The sequence below is a fragment of the Thalassophryne amazonica genome, chromosome 4 (genome assembly GCF_902500255.1).
Source record: "Thalassophryne amazonica chromosome 4, fThaAma1.1, whole genome shotgun sequence".
Taxonomy (NCBI): domain Eukaryota; kingdom Metazoa; phylum Chordata; class Actinopteri; order Batrachoidiformes; family Batrachoididae; genus Thalassophryne; species Thalassophryne amazonica.
In genome coordinates this window covers 76,993,010-77,008,915 of record NC_047106.1, presented here as the reverse complement: position 1 = coordinate 77,008,915, position 15,906 = coordinate 76,993,010, and the positions used below count along the sequence as shown (strand labels likewise).

At 39.0% G+C, this 15,906-nt stretch overlaps 1 protein-coding gene across 1 annotated transcript in view; it reads left to right on the top strand.

Moving 5' to 3' along the window:
- Window positions 1–15,906, top strand: part of LOC117508375 (cholinesterase-like) — a 124,400-nt gene that overhangs the window by 39,120 nt on the left and 69,374 nt on the right. The window contains exon 3 of the mRNA XM_034168126.1: window positions 13,528–13,762. Coding sequence (XP_034024017.1) covers window positions 13,528–13,762 — 235 coding nt within the window. The remainder of the gene's footprint in view (window positions 1–13,527; window positions 13,763–15,906) is intronic.

Below are 15,906 nucleotides of genomic sequence, written 5' to 3'. Positions count from 1 at the left end.
AATTATGAGCAGGATTTCCATCTAATAATTATATGTAGCCCAAACTCAAATAAAGTGCATCCATGCAAGATAATTTAATTTAGTTGGGACTACATATATTGATTAGATGGAAATCCTGCCCATAACTGAATTAAGTTCATCCAGTGAGTCAGTTTTTTGAGTGATTGAGTGATTAAATATATTTAGTCCCAACTAAATTAAATTACATTATCTTGTGTTTTATTTGAGTTGGGGCTACACATATTTATAGGATGGAAATCATGCGTACAGTACTGTTCAGAATAATAGTAGTGCTATATGACTAAAAATAGCCTTAAGAGTATGCATATCATGAATGCTTGGTCTTGTTGGATTTGTGAGAATCTGCTGAATCTACTGGTACCTTGTTTCCCATGTAACAATAAGAAATATACTCAAAACCTGGATTAATCTTTTTAGTCACATAGCACTACTATTATTCTGAACACTGCTGTAATAAAATGAGCGCACATTCTCTGTACATGCAAAACATTTTGCGATGACACTTCCAGGGTTCCATAAAAATGCCTGTTTTTACAAATAAAAAATGGAATATTTTACAAAAGCACATTTATCTGTAAACACCAACACACGACACCAGTCACATTAACATGTTGGTTTACATAATGAATGACTGAACCAATCAGTGTTTAGCAGAGGCATTTTTACCCAGAATCCTTTGTGATCTGTCTGTGTTTGTTACAAAACCTCAGAATTAGTGCATTATTCAACATTAAAAGATATATGTTATATTTTAACTTTGTACAAATGACAGAATTGACATTAATGGAGTTATTTTATCTGTATTAATGTTATTTATAAATCAAAACCATAAGTCAGCATGACTTTATTTTACAAGACCTCCGCCTGACCGGAGCGTTGTGATTGATAGAGGGCTTTATGGCTGCTCTCAGGGTGTGTTGGAAGCTGTGTAATAAACAAGAGCGGCTAGCAGTGCCAGCAAGACAAAATGATACTTAAAATTGAAAGACTGTATTGTAAAAAGGGGCAGAAAATAGAGACTAAAGACTTGTTCTTCTCTCTGCTCCTTTTCATTCAAAGTCTTGCAAATTTTATTTCTGCTTTTCTGTCTTTTTCTTTTAAATGAATGAAATAAAAAAAAAAGTGTGGTCTCATTGTTTGGGTCTGTTGTGACTTTTAACATTACTAGAAGCTATTGTGGCATTAAAACTCAAATTCAGTTTTAGTGGTTGCAAATGTACCAGAGACAATATTGGAATTTAGCGGTTATTTATAACTTCCGATACATTTTTGGGTGGTTTATCATTTTATCTTTATCAAAGATAAACTTTTCAGTTATCTGATTATCTGTTATCAAAGTTAATTTTTTGTTTATCTGTGCCCACCACTGCCTGTAAGTGCTGTGACAGTTAGAAGATGCCTGTGTCAAGCTAATTTATTTGCAAGAATCCCCGGCAAAGTCCCTCTGTTAAATAAAAGACGTGCAGAAGAGGTTACAATTTGCCAAAGAACACATCAACTGGCCTAAAGAGAAATCGAGGAATATTTTGTTGACTGATCAGAGTAAAATTGTTCTTTTTGGGTCCAAGGGCCGCAGACAGTTTGTGAGACGACCCCCAAACCCTGAATTCAAGCCACAGTTCACAGTGAAGACAGTGAAGCATGGTGATGCAAGAATCATGATATGGGCATGTTTCTCCTACTATGGTGTTGGGCCTATATATCGCATACCAGGTATCATGGATCACTTTGGATATGTCAAAATACTCGAAGAGGTCATGTTGCCTTATGCTGAAGAGGACATGCCCTTGAAATGGGTGTTTCAACAAGACAATGACCCCAAGCACACTAGTAAATGAGCAAAATCTTGGTTCCAAACCAACAAAATTAATGCCTCGCAGATGTGAAGAAATTATGAAAAACTATGGTTATACAACTAAATACTAGTTTAGTGATTCACGGGATTGCTAAAAAAGCAGTTTGAACATAATAGTTTTGAGTTTGTAGCATCAACAACAGATGCTACTATTATTGTGAACACCCCCTTTTCTACTTTTTTACTAATAGCCCAATTTCATAGCCTTAAGAGTGTGCATATCATGAATGCTTGGTCTTGTTGGATTTGTGAGAATCTACTGAATCTACTGGTACCTTGTTCCCATGTAACAATAAGAAATATACTCAAAACCTGGATTAATCTTTTTAATCACATAGCACTACTATTATTCTGAACACTACTGTATATTGTGCCGTGCGCACGTTTGATGATGTTGTAAAACGTGCACTCAATTTTGTCTTGACACATAAATGTTGGCTTTACACTGTGCAAGTTTTGGCCCTTTTTCAGATGATTTTTCATTCGTGCGAGAATTTTTTGGACTGAGTATCAGGTTAATCGTGCGTCCTGTATCGTGTAGTGTACATCGAGTAACAAGCTGCGTTTAACATCTTACGACCACCTCCTGATCGCTGATCATATGTTCGAATGAAAATCAAACCTGTTATTATTCTGGTCGGCCGTCGTGAGGATATCCTGCTGCTGAGGGGCTACAAGCGTCCAACCACTCGCACTGTGCCTGTGCAAACACCACAGAGCTGTCTTGTAATGTTATTTTTTTGTTGTTGTTTTGTTTTGTTATTAAACTTAATTTGTTTAAAAAAAAGCCATTTGCAAAGCTAAAAAGTTGATTTGACAACCATCTTATATAACTGGAGTGAAAATAAGTAGAACACTGCCATCTACAGGTGCCCAGATGCTTAGTACTTAGGGCAAATACTGCCATGAACACTACTGGCCAGTAGATGGCAGCAGAGGCCTGAAAAACTTGCCAAAACAAAATCCAAGATAATCTGTGTCTGCTACATTTAAGATGTGTGGAATTTAACAAGCGCAAATACAATAACGTCTATAAACCCAGAGAATATATTCACGAGTGTTTTAGGCACTAGAGTTTAATGCTGCTGTCCGTAGAGCCTGAACAGAGTGTCTGAAATGCATATGTCCTATGGTGAACATACTGAGATTCGACTATCCTACCCATAATGCACTGCTGGGCACAGTATGTGCTCACTAAAACCTTAAAATTAGCACATTACTTTAAAACTAAAACATATATCTGATATTTTCACTTTATAAAACATCAGACATGACAGTAATTTTAAATAACTTGTCCAAAATTAGTTTGGTTAAAATTTTAACCACAAGTTAAAAATGTATGCCTCTGGATGACTTGGGTGATATTGCCAGGGTATCAGTATGGGGTTAAAGGAAATTATTATTATTATTATTTTTTTTTTTTTTTTTTGAGACCAGTTCTTTTTTGCCTGCAGAGGATAGAGTGGTTTCTTATGGAAGCAGTTCTCTTCTGTTTGCAGAGGGTGGAACTATACATTTGTTAAGAAACGTTTAACAGGTAGGTGCTCAACTGATTTTAAAAGTGTTTGTCACTGTTCATCTTTGTTTACTATGTTATTGGTCAAAAGATTATCAGACACAAATGTATCTGAAGATAATTAGTCCGATAATGGTTTTTAAAGTTATTGAAAAAGATAATCCGATAATGAAAACATTATCTTCGATAATTATCTGTTATCGGATTATTGGAACTGTGCCCACCACTGCTTACAGGTAACTCCAGACTGTCTTTGATCATCCTGGAGCTGATCAATGGATGAGCCTTTGCCATTCTGGTTATTCTTCTATCCATTTTGATGGTTGTTTTCTGTTTTCTTCCACGCGTCTCTGGTTCTTTTGTCCATTTTAAAGCATTGGAGATCATTGTAGATGAACAGCCTATAATTTTTTGCACATGCGTATAAGTTTTCCCTTCTCCAATCAACTTTTTAATCAAACTACGCTGTTCTTCTGAACAGTGTCTTGAACGTCCCATTTTCCTCAGGCTTTCAAAGAGAAAAGCATGTTCAACAGGTGCTGGCTTCATCCTTACATAGGGGACGCCTGATTCACACCTGACGAACTCACTGACTGAATGCCACACTACTATTATTGTGAACACCCCCTTTTCTACTTTTTTTTACTAATATCCCCTTTTCTACTTTTTTTACTAATAGCCCAATTTCATAGCCTTAAGAGTGTGCATATCACAAATGCTTGGTCTTTGGATGGATTTGTGAGAATCTACTTGTACCTTGTTTCCCATGTAACAATAAGAAATATACTCAAAACCTGGATTAATCTTTTTAGTCACATAGCACTACTATTATTCTGAACACTACTGTACCTTAAAGAACATGGTGTGTTCTCCAGAGATGTGATGGATGTGTTTGAACTTTGGGCATGTTCAAAATGTGCATGGTGAGGACATGGTGAAAACAGGATGCAGCAAGTATAAAATAAGGATGCATTAATGAGTATGTTGACCTATTAATGTCTTAATTGGGAATTCACTGATGGAGCACACATTTGTCAAGGACAGGCTGACACAGCAGTTGTCTCTGGGCTGTTTTGTGAATACAATATGCCAGTTGATCACTGCCTGTGGTAGTGAGTGCAGCACCCCCTTCACCCTCCCCCCCCAAAAAAACAAACCAAAAAAACCAACAAAAAAAAACATGCTCCAAACACCTTTTCCAACAAATCCAGGTTGTATTCAAAGCAGATTGACACGTGACCACCAATTTGAGTGTGTGCTTGAGAGGAGATCTGTTTTTGTACATGGAGACACACTTGGAGAGTGAATGAAAAAGTGCAACACCTGGTGCAGTATGGATGAGGACAACATGGATGCAGTGAGACTGTGGCACATGTGATGTCATTGTAAAATCACTGTAAGCATGAATTTCACATGGAATGCACCTGATTATGCATGTATTAAGAAATAAGTTGGAACATGTTAGATGGTCTGAGAACATGACAGGGATATAATCAGGACAAAGTATGGACTTGAAAATGGCATTTTTTTTTTTCAATTTTGCCCATGTATCCATGTATCCAAAATGTTCAGGATGTAGTGCAGTCTTCACAGTCTTCTTCTGAGTGTGACTGGGCCATAACTGTATGGTTGCGAGACTTGCATGCTAACCAGTGACCTAAGGCAATGAGAAGATGCTTTTGGCACTCTGTCTCTTCAGTCCTTGGATACCACTGGAGACTCAGATCAAGAGTGTCACTTGCATTGTGCACTATGACATTTTGGAGATATTGGACAATTCTCTGTGCATGATCCAGCACATAGGTGCCTCAGTGTTGAGGACCATAGCATTTGGAGATGGCCAAGGGACTCCCGCCCTCATTTCACCTTAGTATGCTGGATAGATGGTTACTTTTGAGAGGTTGGAATGGATTGGTTGTTGGCCTGGGTGGTTGTCATCCAGAACCTATGGTGGTTCCGTGATTTAATGGATGCAATGACATGTGGTCCCAGTCCACACTTCCAGACTAGACCTTTTATTGGACCTCTGGACTTACCTTGACTTTAGGAGACATCGTTTAACCGTCGTCCAGCTTCATTCCTGTAGCTGGTGCTTTGTTAGAATTTTCAGTTCCGTTTCGGTCATTTATGCAGTCTGCACTTGTAGGCTTTTTGGTGATGGGAAAAAAGTGCTGGCTCATTCGTCCACTTTTTCTTGACAATGTGTGGCTTTGTGACTTTTTTCCTTCATTCAGCTAACACAGTGCCATGTGCCGTGTGACAGGGCCATTAGTTCTTGTGATGCAGTGAATTAAAGAAGTTAGATAAAGGTCACTTTTAAAAATGGGACTAGATATCAGTCATAACAAATCTTGGACATAATTGAAAAGCAAATATTTTTATCTGGTACCTGACATATTGGACCGAATCCATTCTGGATGAGAACCTTTCAATTTAGCAATACCAAGTTCTCACCAAGTGGTGTGATTCCTCTTACAGGTCTGAAATCTAGGGGAAATTGGAGGAAGTGTGCATGAGTATGACAATATGAAGGGGAATTCTGGCTGTTTGCTTAACCAGGGTGTACTATGCTGAGACTTTCTTTCTGCTGCAGGCTGGAAAAAGATCTGAGTTAATTGCAGAAACCAAATACTGAAGCGCACGAGATGAACTGATCTCATTTATCAAACTAAATATATACAATTTATATACACACTTGACACAAGAATGCAGCTCCTCCGAAGAGAACCCAAGAGAAAAAAATTGGGGTGGGTCAGTTGGCTGTGTCTATTTGTAGATACAGCCAGCTGTTAGGGAGCCTATCAAAGGCAGCTTCAATTTCACGACATAAACTGAACCAAGGGTTAAAGTCAGACAATACTGTTTTGGCAAAGCAATACTTATTTGTTTATTCATTACTGTTGGAACTCTGTGGGAGTTTTGTAAAAAAATGGCAGTATAAATCAAATTGGCGTTGGGCTTCCTTTATGCTTGTAATAAGAGGTTATGTACAAGAATTAAGCTTCGTGGAATTGATGTTGCAATTATGACTCAAAATGTTTGAAAAGACAGAGATACACTCGGTGTTTTTGTATTTGGACAGTGACACAATTATTGTGTGGTGCCTCTGTAATCCTCCACAATGGAATTGAAATGAACCAGTCATGGTATATTTGTAGTCAATACTTTTAGCTTCAGTTCATGGCGTTTGAAAAAAATATCACATGAATCACTAAAGAGTCACAGCCAGTAGTCCTACCATTTGCAGAGGCCATGAGCAATTGGCTGATCTACCATAATTCCAAAATCAATGAAATGTAAGGACTCTGTCAAGTTTTACAGGTAGTTTTCTTCAGAAAAGTTAGCAGATGGATACATGTACATTTCCAAGTCACTGAATACAGTGCATCTGGAAAGTAAGTTATTTTTCCACATTTTTATAGTCAACAAAAATATAAACGCAACACTTTTGGTTTTGCTCCCATTTTGTATGAGATGAACTCAAAGATCTAAAACTTTTTCCACATACACAATATCACCATTTCCCTCAAATATTGTTCACAAACCAGTCGAAATCTGTTATAGTGAGCACTTCTCCTTTGCTGAGATAATCCATCCCACCTCACAGGTGTGCCATACCAAGATGCTGATTAGACACCATGATTAGTGCTCAGGTGTGCCTTAGACTGCCCACAATAAAAGGCCACTCTGAAAGGTGCAGTTTTGTTTTATTGGGGGGGGATACCTTTCAGTATCTGGTGTGACCACCATTTGCCTCATGCAGTGCAACACATCTCCTTCGCATCATCCGTGAAGAGAACACCTCTCCAACGTGCCAAACGCCAGCGAATGTGAGCATTTGCCCACTCCAGTTGGTTACGACGACGAACTGGAGTCAGGTCAAGACCCCGATGAGGACGACGAGCATGCAGATGAGCTTCCCAGAGACGGTTTCTGACAGTTTGTGCAGAAATTCTTTGGTTATGCAAACCGATTGTTCCATTAGCTGTCCGAGTGGCTGGTCTCAGATGATCTTGGAGGTGAACATGCTGGATGTGGAGGTCCTGGGCTGGTGTGGTTACACGTGGTCTGCGGTTGTGAGGCTGGTTGGATGTACTGCCAAATTCTCTGAAACGACTTTGGAGACGGCTTATGGTAGAGACATGAACATTCAATACACGAGCAACAGCTCTGGTTGACATGCCTGCTGTCAGCATGCCAATTGCACGCTCCCTCAAATCTTGCGACATCTGTGGCATTGTGCTGTGTGATAAAACTGCACCTTTCAGAGTGGCCTTTTATTGTGGGCAGTCTAAGGCACACCTGTGCACTAATCATGGTGTCTAATCAGCATCTTGGTATGGCACACCTGTGAGGTGGGATGGATTATCTCAGCAAAGGAGAAGTGCTCACTATTACAGATTTAGACTGGTTTGTGAACAATATTTGAGAGAAATGGTGATATTGTGTATGTGGAAAAAGTTTTAGATCTTTGAGTTCATCTCATACAAAATAAATTTGATATTGATTTAATACGACTTGTTATAGTAGTCCAACATATTTTGGATCTCGTTATTTCAAAGGGCCTTAATATTTCCGATGTTATGCTGATTGATACTACCCTTTCTGATCACTATTGTGTTTTATTTAAAACATCTACAATTGTAAACTTCAAAAAAGTGAAGCTGAAATAATCAGAAAACGTTATATTAATGATAATACCAGTGAACTTTTTTCCCAAGTCTTTATACCTGTGCCAGCCAGATCTGCCCTCATCCTCTGTTGATGATCTTGTAAATAATGTTAATTCTAGTGTTGACACAGTAATGGATTATATTGCTCCAATTAGGACAAAAATATTGTCAGGACACAAAAAAAAACTCCCTGGCGAAATGCCCCATCAGTTAAAGCTCAAAAAGCAAAGTGTAGTTCATTATAACTTCTTTTTTATTCTCTACAAGAGTCAAGACATAAGTCAGACTACCAGAGCAAGAATTTTAGCTGAGGAAGCTTCTGTGATTTGAAGCGAAACATCCTCACGTCAAGCAACCCAGTCCAGTCGAAGATTCAGGCTTCTCTACCATGGAAACCACCTGGAGAACTGAGAGCCTACACAGAAACATTCATTATAACTTGTATAAAGACAGCCTTCTAATTTTTAATCAAGAACTAAAAAAAGTTAGACAATTATTTTTCTCTGATATTATCAATAGTAACTGTAATAACACTCGCAAATTATTTTCTGTTGTTGAGAGACTAACAAACCCTATTGCATCAATCCCACCAGAATCATGCAACGAATTTGCAGCTTTTTTCACAAATAAAATCATAGAAATAAGACAATCATTAAATACCATCCCCTCTTCAAGCCTTACATTTTTATGTGAACCATCCAGCCAGGCTTGAGCATTTTAATATTTTAGATTATACAACTTTGAAAGAAATTGTTTTACAGCTAAAATCCACAATTTGTTGCCTTGACATTTTACCATCTCATTTTTGAAAAATGTTTTTAATTAGTATTGCTCCCAGTATATTACAGATTGTTAACTGCTCTCTTAGATTAGGACAATTTCCTCAGGCCTTAAAAATTGCAGTCATAAAACCACTTTTGAAAAAGTCCAACCTGGATGCATCTGTATTAAATAATTATAGGCCAATATCAAATCTTCTGTTGTGTGGGCCGCCAGAAGAGGAGGTACTGCTGGCCCACCACCAGAGGACGCCCTGCCTGAAGTGTGGGCTTCAGGCACGAGAAGGCGCTGCCGCCATGGACACAGCCGGGGGTGACAGCTGTCACTCATTATCTCATGACAGCTGTCACCCATCTACACTTCATCATTCCACTCCATAAAGACCGGACGTCATCTCCACCTCCTTGCTGAGATATCATCTACCTGTGAAGGTAATATCCTCAGCCAGAATCTAACTGTGTCTTAGTCTGAATTCATTTTGCAGCTGCTTTCCTGTGGAGTGCCTTATCAGTGAGGTTGGCGTAATCAGCGACGGCTTCGTTTCACACCCCAACCAGATAAGTGTTTAAGACAGGAGCTGCACGAGTGTGTGTGACAGGTGGAGGTGGAATCTCCACCATTGTTGTTACTGGGTGTGCACTCACCTACATCTTATTGTTTCTGCTCCTCGCCAGCAGTACCAGATCCGACATTTGGAGACGGTGGCCACCTGGGGACTCGGGACTTGGCGGCTCCAGTATTCTCCAGGTTCGGTGGCGGAGGAAATCGTGTGGTTCCGGTTCTTCTCAGGACAGACGTCTTCTATCCTCGAGCCTGCCCACACATCACCTTTGTGGATTGACTGTTTTCACAAATTCTGTAATCCGCTGTGTTTTGGTTGTGCTCTTTCACAACTGTAAAGTGTTCATATTCGACTCTTTCATTGTCCGTTCATTTACGCCCCCTGTTGTGGGTCCGTGTCACTACACTTTCCCAACATCTTCATTCTTAGGAAAAATTATTGAAAAAGCAGTTTTCCAGCAAATTCATTACTTTATGACACAGAATAATATATTTAATGTATTTCAATCTGGATTTCAACATAACCATAATACAGAGACGGCACTTATCAAAGTTCTCAACGACATTCACCTAAATAATGATGCGTCCAAAGTCACTGTTTTGGTTTTGTTAGACCTCAGCGCAGCCTTTGATACTGTAGATCATAGCATATTGCTTGACAGATTAGAAAAGTGCGTAGGACTCACTGGTACTGTTTTAAATTGGTTCAAATCCTACCTTCAAGACAGGGAGTATTATGTCTCAATTGGTGATTATAAATCAGATAAAACAAGGATAACGTGTGGGGTTCCTCAAGGGTCCATTCTTGGGCCACTTTTGTTTAATGTCTATATGTTGCCCATAGCTAAAATTATGGAACATTACAATATTTTGTATCATACATATGCAGATGATACTCAACTTTATATTTCAGTATCATCCCAAGACCTAAGTCCCCTACAATCATTAAATGAATGTATAAGTCATATCAATGAGTGGATGTGTCTGAATTTTCTTCAGCTTAATTCAAATAAGACTGAAGTGATAGTCTTTGGCCCCAAAAATGAAAGGTCAAAGGTTATGACTTATCTAGACTCTATCTCACTAACTGCCACAAACCAAGCCAGAAATCTTGGTGTCATTATTGATTCTGACCTAACATTTGACAATCACTTAAAAGCTATCACTAAGTCTGCTTATTACCATCTAAAAAAATATAGCACAAATTAAACATCTACTGTCTCAACAAGATATCAGAAAACTTATTCATGTTTTCATTTTTAGCAGGCTTGATTATTGTAATGGTGTTTTCACAGGCCTTAGTAAAAAATCATTGGGACAGCTTCAGCAAATTCAAAACACTGCAGCAATAGTTCTTACAAATACCAGAAAATTCGATCACATTTCACCAGTCCTCAAAAATTTGCACTGGCTTCCTGTGAGTCATAGGAAAGATTTTAAAATATTATTGTTGGTATATAAAGCGTTAAATGGTCTTGCACCAAAGTATATTCTAGATATGTTGATTCCTTGTGCGACGCCCAGAGTACTCAGGTCATCTGGGACAGGTTTACTGTGTGTCCCTAGAATTCGAACTACAACCCCTGGCAATAATTATGGAATCACCGGCCTCGAACGATGTTCATTCAGTTGTTTAATTTTGTAGAAAAAAAGCAGATCACAGACATGACACAAAACTAAAGTCATTTCAAATGGCAACTTTCTGGCTTTAAGAAACACTATAAGAAATCAAGAAAAAAAATTGTGGCAGTCAGTAACGGTTACTTTTTTAGACCAAGCAGAGGGAAAAAAATATGGACTCACTCAATTCTGAGGAATAAATTATGGAATCACCCTTTAAATTTTCATCCCCAAAACTAACACCTGCATCAAATCAGATCTGCTCGTTAGTCTGCATCTAAAAAGGAGTGATCACAACTTGGAGAGCTGTTGCACCAAGTGGACTGACATGAATCATGGCTCCAACACGGGAAATGTCAATTGAAACAAAGGAGAGGATTATCAAACTCTTAAAAGAGGGTAAATCATGATGCAATGTTGCAAAAGATGTTGGTTGTTCACAGTCAGCTGTGTCTAAACTCTGGACCAAATACAAACAACATGGGAAGGTTGTTAAAGGCAAACATACTGGTAGACCAAGGAAGACATCAAGACAGAAAACTTAAAGCAGTATGTCTCAAAAATCAAAAATGCACAACAAAACAAATGAGGAACGAATGGGAGGAAACTGGAGTCAACGTCTGTGACCGAACTGTAAGAAACCGCCTAAAGGAAATGGGATTTACATACAGAAAAGCTAAATGAAAGCCATCATTAACACCTAAACAGAAAAAAACAAGGTTACAATGGGCTAAGGAAAAGCAATCGTGGACTGTGGATGACTGGATGAAAGTCATATTCAGTGATGAATCTCGAATCTGCATTGGGCAAGGTGTTGATGCTGGAACTTTTGTTTGATGCCATTTCAATGAGATTTATAAAGATGACTGCCTGAAGAGAACATGTAAATTTCCACAGTCATTGATGATATGGGGCTGCATGTCAGGTAAAGGCACTGGGGAGATGGCTGTCATTACATCACCAATAAATGCACAAGTTTACGTTGATATTTTGTACACTTTTCTTATCCCATCAATTGAAAGAATGTTTGGGGATGATGAAATCATTTTTCAAGATGATAATGCATCTTGCCATAGAGCAAAAACTGTGAAAACATTCCTTGCAAAAAGACACATAGGGTCAATGTCATGGCCTGCAAATAATCCGGATCTTAATCCAATTGAAAATCTTTGGTGGAAGTTGAAGAAAATGGTCCATGACAAGGCTCCAACCTGCAAAGCTGATCTGGCAACAGCAATCAGAGAAAGTTGGAGCCAGATTGATGAAGAGTACTGTTTGTCACTCATTAAGTCCATGCCTCAGAGACTGAAAGCTGTTATAAAAGCCAGAGGTGGTGCAACAAAATACTAGTGATGTGTTGGAGCGTTCTTTTGTTTTTCATGATTCCATAATTTTTTCCTCAGAATTGAGTGAGTCCATATTTTTTTCCCTCTGCTTGGTCTAAAAAAGTAACCATTACTGACTGCCACAATTTTTTTTCCTGATTTCTTATAGTGTTTCTTAAAGCCAGAAAGTTGCCATTTGAAATGACTTTAGTTTTGTGTCATGTCTGTGATCTGCTTTTTTTCTACAAAATTAAACAACTGAATGAACATCCTCCGAGGCCGGTGATTCCATAATTTTTGCCAGGGTTTGTATACACAGTGAGGCAGCCTTTGGTTTTTATGGTCCTCATTTATGGAACAAACTACCTGAACATCTGAGGTCTGCCCAAACAGTTAGTCTATTTAAATCTGGGCTTAAGACATTGTTATTCAATACTGCCTTTCTATAACTTATTAAATATTGTATTATTTTCCACATATATAAATATTTCCTTTTATTGTAATTCAGATGTCTTGTTTTTTTAATGTTCTTAATCCTGTAATGTTAAGGTGTTTTTGTTTTTAATCTTGTGAAGTACTTTGAGTGGCTTTGTGCATGAAAGGTGCTATATAAATAAATTCGCCTTGCCTTGCCTTGCTTTTGTTAAATACTGTCAGTTCAAGCTAAAACTTTACACTGCAATGCTCATTCTGTCATTTCAAGTACATTATGGTTGTCTTCAACTGTACAGTTACTATAGCTGTTCCTGTCCAAATACTTCTGCACCAGATTGTGTGTATTATGGATGGCAATAGAATTTTAACTATTTAGAAAAAAGTTTGGGTAAGTGTGTCTGTGTTTGCCCCCTGATAGACTGTCATCCTGTTCAAGTTGTACCCTGCCTATTACCCTATTAGCGGTGGGATAGGCTCCACCCCCCACCCCACCCCCCACTCCTTAATTGGAGTAAGCATAAGAAATGAATGAATGAAGTGTGTGTTTGTATTAGATGTTTGGGCTCTAAATTTTGATGTTTGTTGAAGATTTTTTTTATTATTATTATTATTATATTGGTGATACTTGAGCAGTTTTGTTTTTTTGTGGTTATATAATGTTAAAGCAATGTCAGAGACTATTTATAGTAAGTTGCAAATGGATACACAAACTGCTAATTTAACAATATTTGTTATTTCCAGGGTTCAAGGGTTCAGAGATGTGGAATCCAAACACCCCTCTCAATGAGGACTGTCTCTATCTAAATATTTGGGCCCCACACTTCAACAAAAGCAAAACTCAACACTCAACCTTGGCTCCTGTCCTCGTATGGATCTATGGAGGCGGGTTTACTGCGGGAACGTCTTCTCTGGATGTTTATGATGGCCGCTATCTGAGTAAATCAGAAGGTGTTATCGTAGTGTCAATGAATTACAGGTAAAATAAGAGCAAAATATTATATATATATATATATATATATATATATATATATATATACTTATTTGTTTATATTTATGTATCAGGGTTCTCCCAGCGCAGTTGAGCATAGGAGGCCCCTAAGCTGTGATTTGGATAATCTACGCTGTAATTTAACCAGCACAGTGGGACTGTTCTGTTTTTTTTTTTTTGGTAATCAATACAAAGTGGACTTCAAAATGCAGGAAATAGTGTTTCAAAGGGTTATAAATTTCATAATTTTTCTGGGGGGGAAGACCCTCCTGCAATACTCACGCATGTAACCCTCATTGCTCGGCTAAGCCCCTGCTAAGTTCCCCCCTATGCTGTGCTCCTGGTGAGAACCCTGTGTGTATATACAGTGGTCCCTCGCTATAATGCGGTTCACCTTTCGCGGCCTCGCAGTTTCGCGGATTTTTTTTAGTGCAATTTTGCATGCTTTTTTTTTAACAGCACATTGTGTTCTGCGTCCTTATCAGGCGGGCCGGTCGCGGCACTGGTCGGCATCACTGCCTCCATTGTGCTTACTGAGTCTGCGGGCTCGGTAAAGGCAGCAGCGGGCCACTCACACCGCCCTCCTGTCTGCTGTGCGGAGTTGCGCCAAATCTGGCAACAGATCCAGAGACTACGCTCGCTGTTTTGATGCGGATGTTGACGGCAGTTGCAGAGCTCCATGGCTACCGAGAGAGGACTTGGATTCTTTGCGGGTCCCGCATCCGTACCTCCGGAGGCAGTGAGCGAAGGGAGAGCACACGCATTGTGTTCTGCGTGTGTCTGTTTATAATTTTCTCACCCAGAAGAAAAAAGAGAGTGTTTACACAGGAGAGAAAAGTAAGAAAATGTTAATGCCTGTTTGAGAAAAGTGTATAAAGTGTGTAGTGAAGGGTTTTACAGCCTTAAAACATCTATAATTAATGCAAAAAATAGCGCTGACTACTTCGCGGATTTCGCTTATCGCGGGTTATTTTTAGAACGTAACTCCCGTGATAAACGAGGGACCACTGTGTGTGTGTGTGTGTGTATATATATATATATATATATATACACACACACACACACGCACGCATGCATATGAAAAAGTTTTGAGCCTGAAAAGTAGGGTGTGGTTCTCCATTTTTGCAGTCTGAGAAACCAACATTTGTCTTGATAATGTGTGAAATTGTATCTGACTGGGTTCAATGTTGCACACACAATATTTCATTGAAGTGAGTTGGGGTGTTTCAGATTGGCAAAATGGACAAATCTGGTGTGTGTGCTCTGATTCAGTATGTCACAAAAGCAGAAATGTCTCTGAAGGACATCCACAAAAACAATGTAATGACATTAGGGGAGGATGCCCCATCCTATGGTACAGTTAAACACTGGTCAGCCATACTGAAGAGGGGTCAAACAAGCGGCCACCTCGACCAATATGATCCAGAAGTTTCATGATATGGTCCTCACTGACAGAAGAGGAGACCATCACAGAGCCAGTACTGTAGGCATTTTCCAGGAGAGAGGTCATTCAGTTCTGACGGAGGAACTGGGAATGACAAAACTATCAGCACAGTGGGGCCCCAAGGCTTCTCACGACCAATAGGAAACATCTAGATATCCTGGCTTTTTGAAGCAGATCCCAATAACTTCATGTGACGATTCATGTCCGTGGATGACACCTGGGTCCATCACTTTGAACCAGAGTCTAAACAACAGTTGAACCAATGTAAACATGTCGCTTCGCACTTGCCAAAGAATGCCAAAGTTGTGTCAACTGCTAAAAAGGTCATGACCTGTCTTTTGGGGCGCTGAGGCATCATAATGGTGGATAATCACCAAAACGGACACGGCATCAATGTGGCCTATTATGCTTCCATTTTGTGACAACTGCAGGAAAAAATGAAGCAAGAAGCAGTATGGATTGCTCCGGTCACCAGGACATATCTCAAGTCCATACGTCAGTCATCGCAGTGGCTACAATTCAAAGACTTGCCTTCAAACTTGTTCTACACCCACGTTCTTCTCCTGATTTGGCTCCTTTGTTTTTTTGTTTTTTTTCTTTTTTTTCCCGTCTGCATATACAACCCCAATTCCAATGAAGATGGGGCATTGTGTAAAATGTAAATAAAAACAGAATACGATTTACAAAT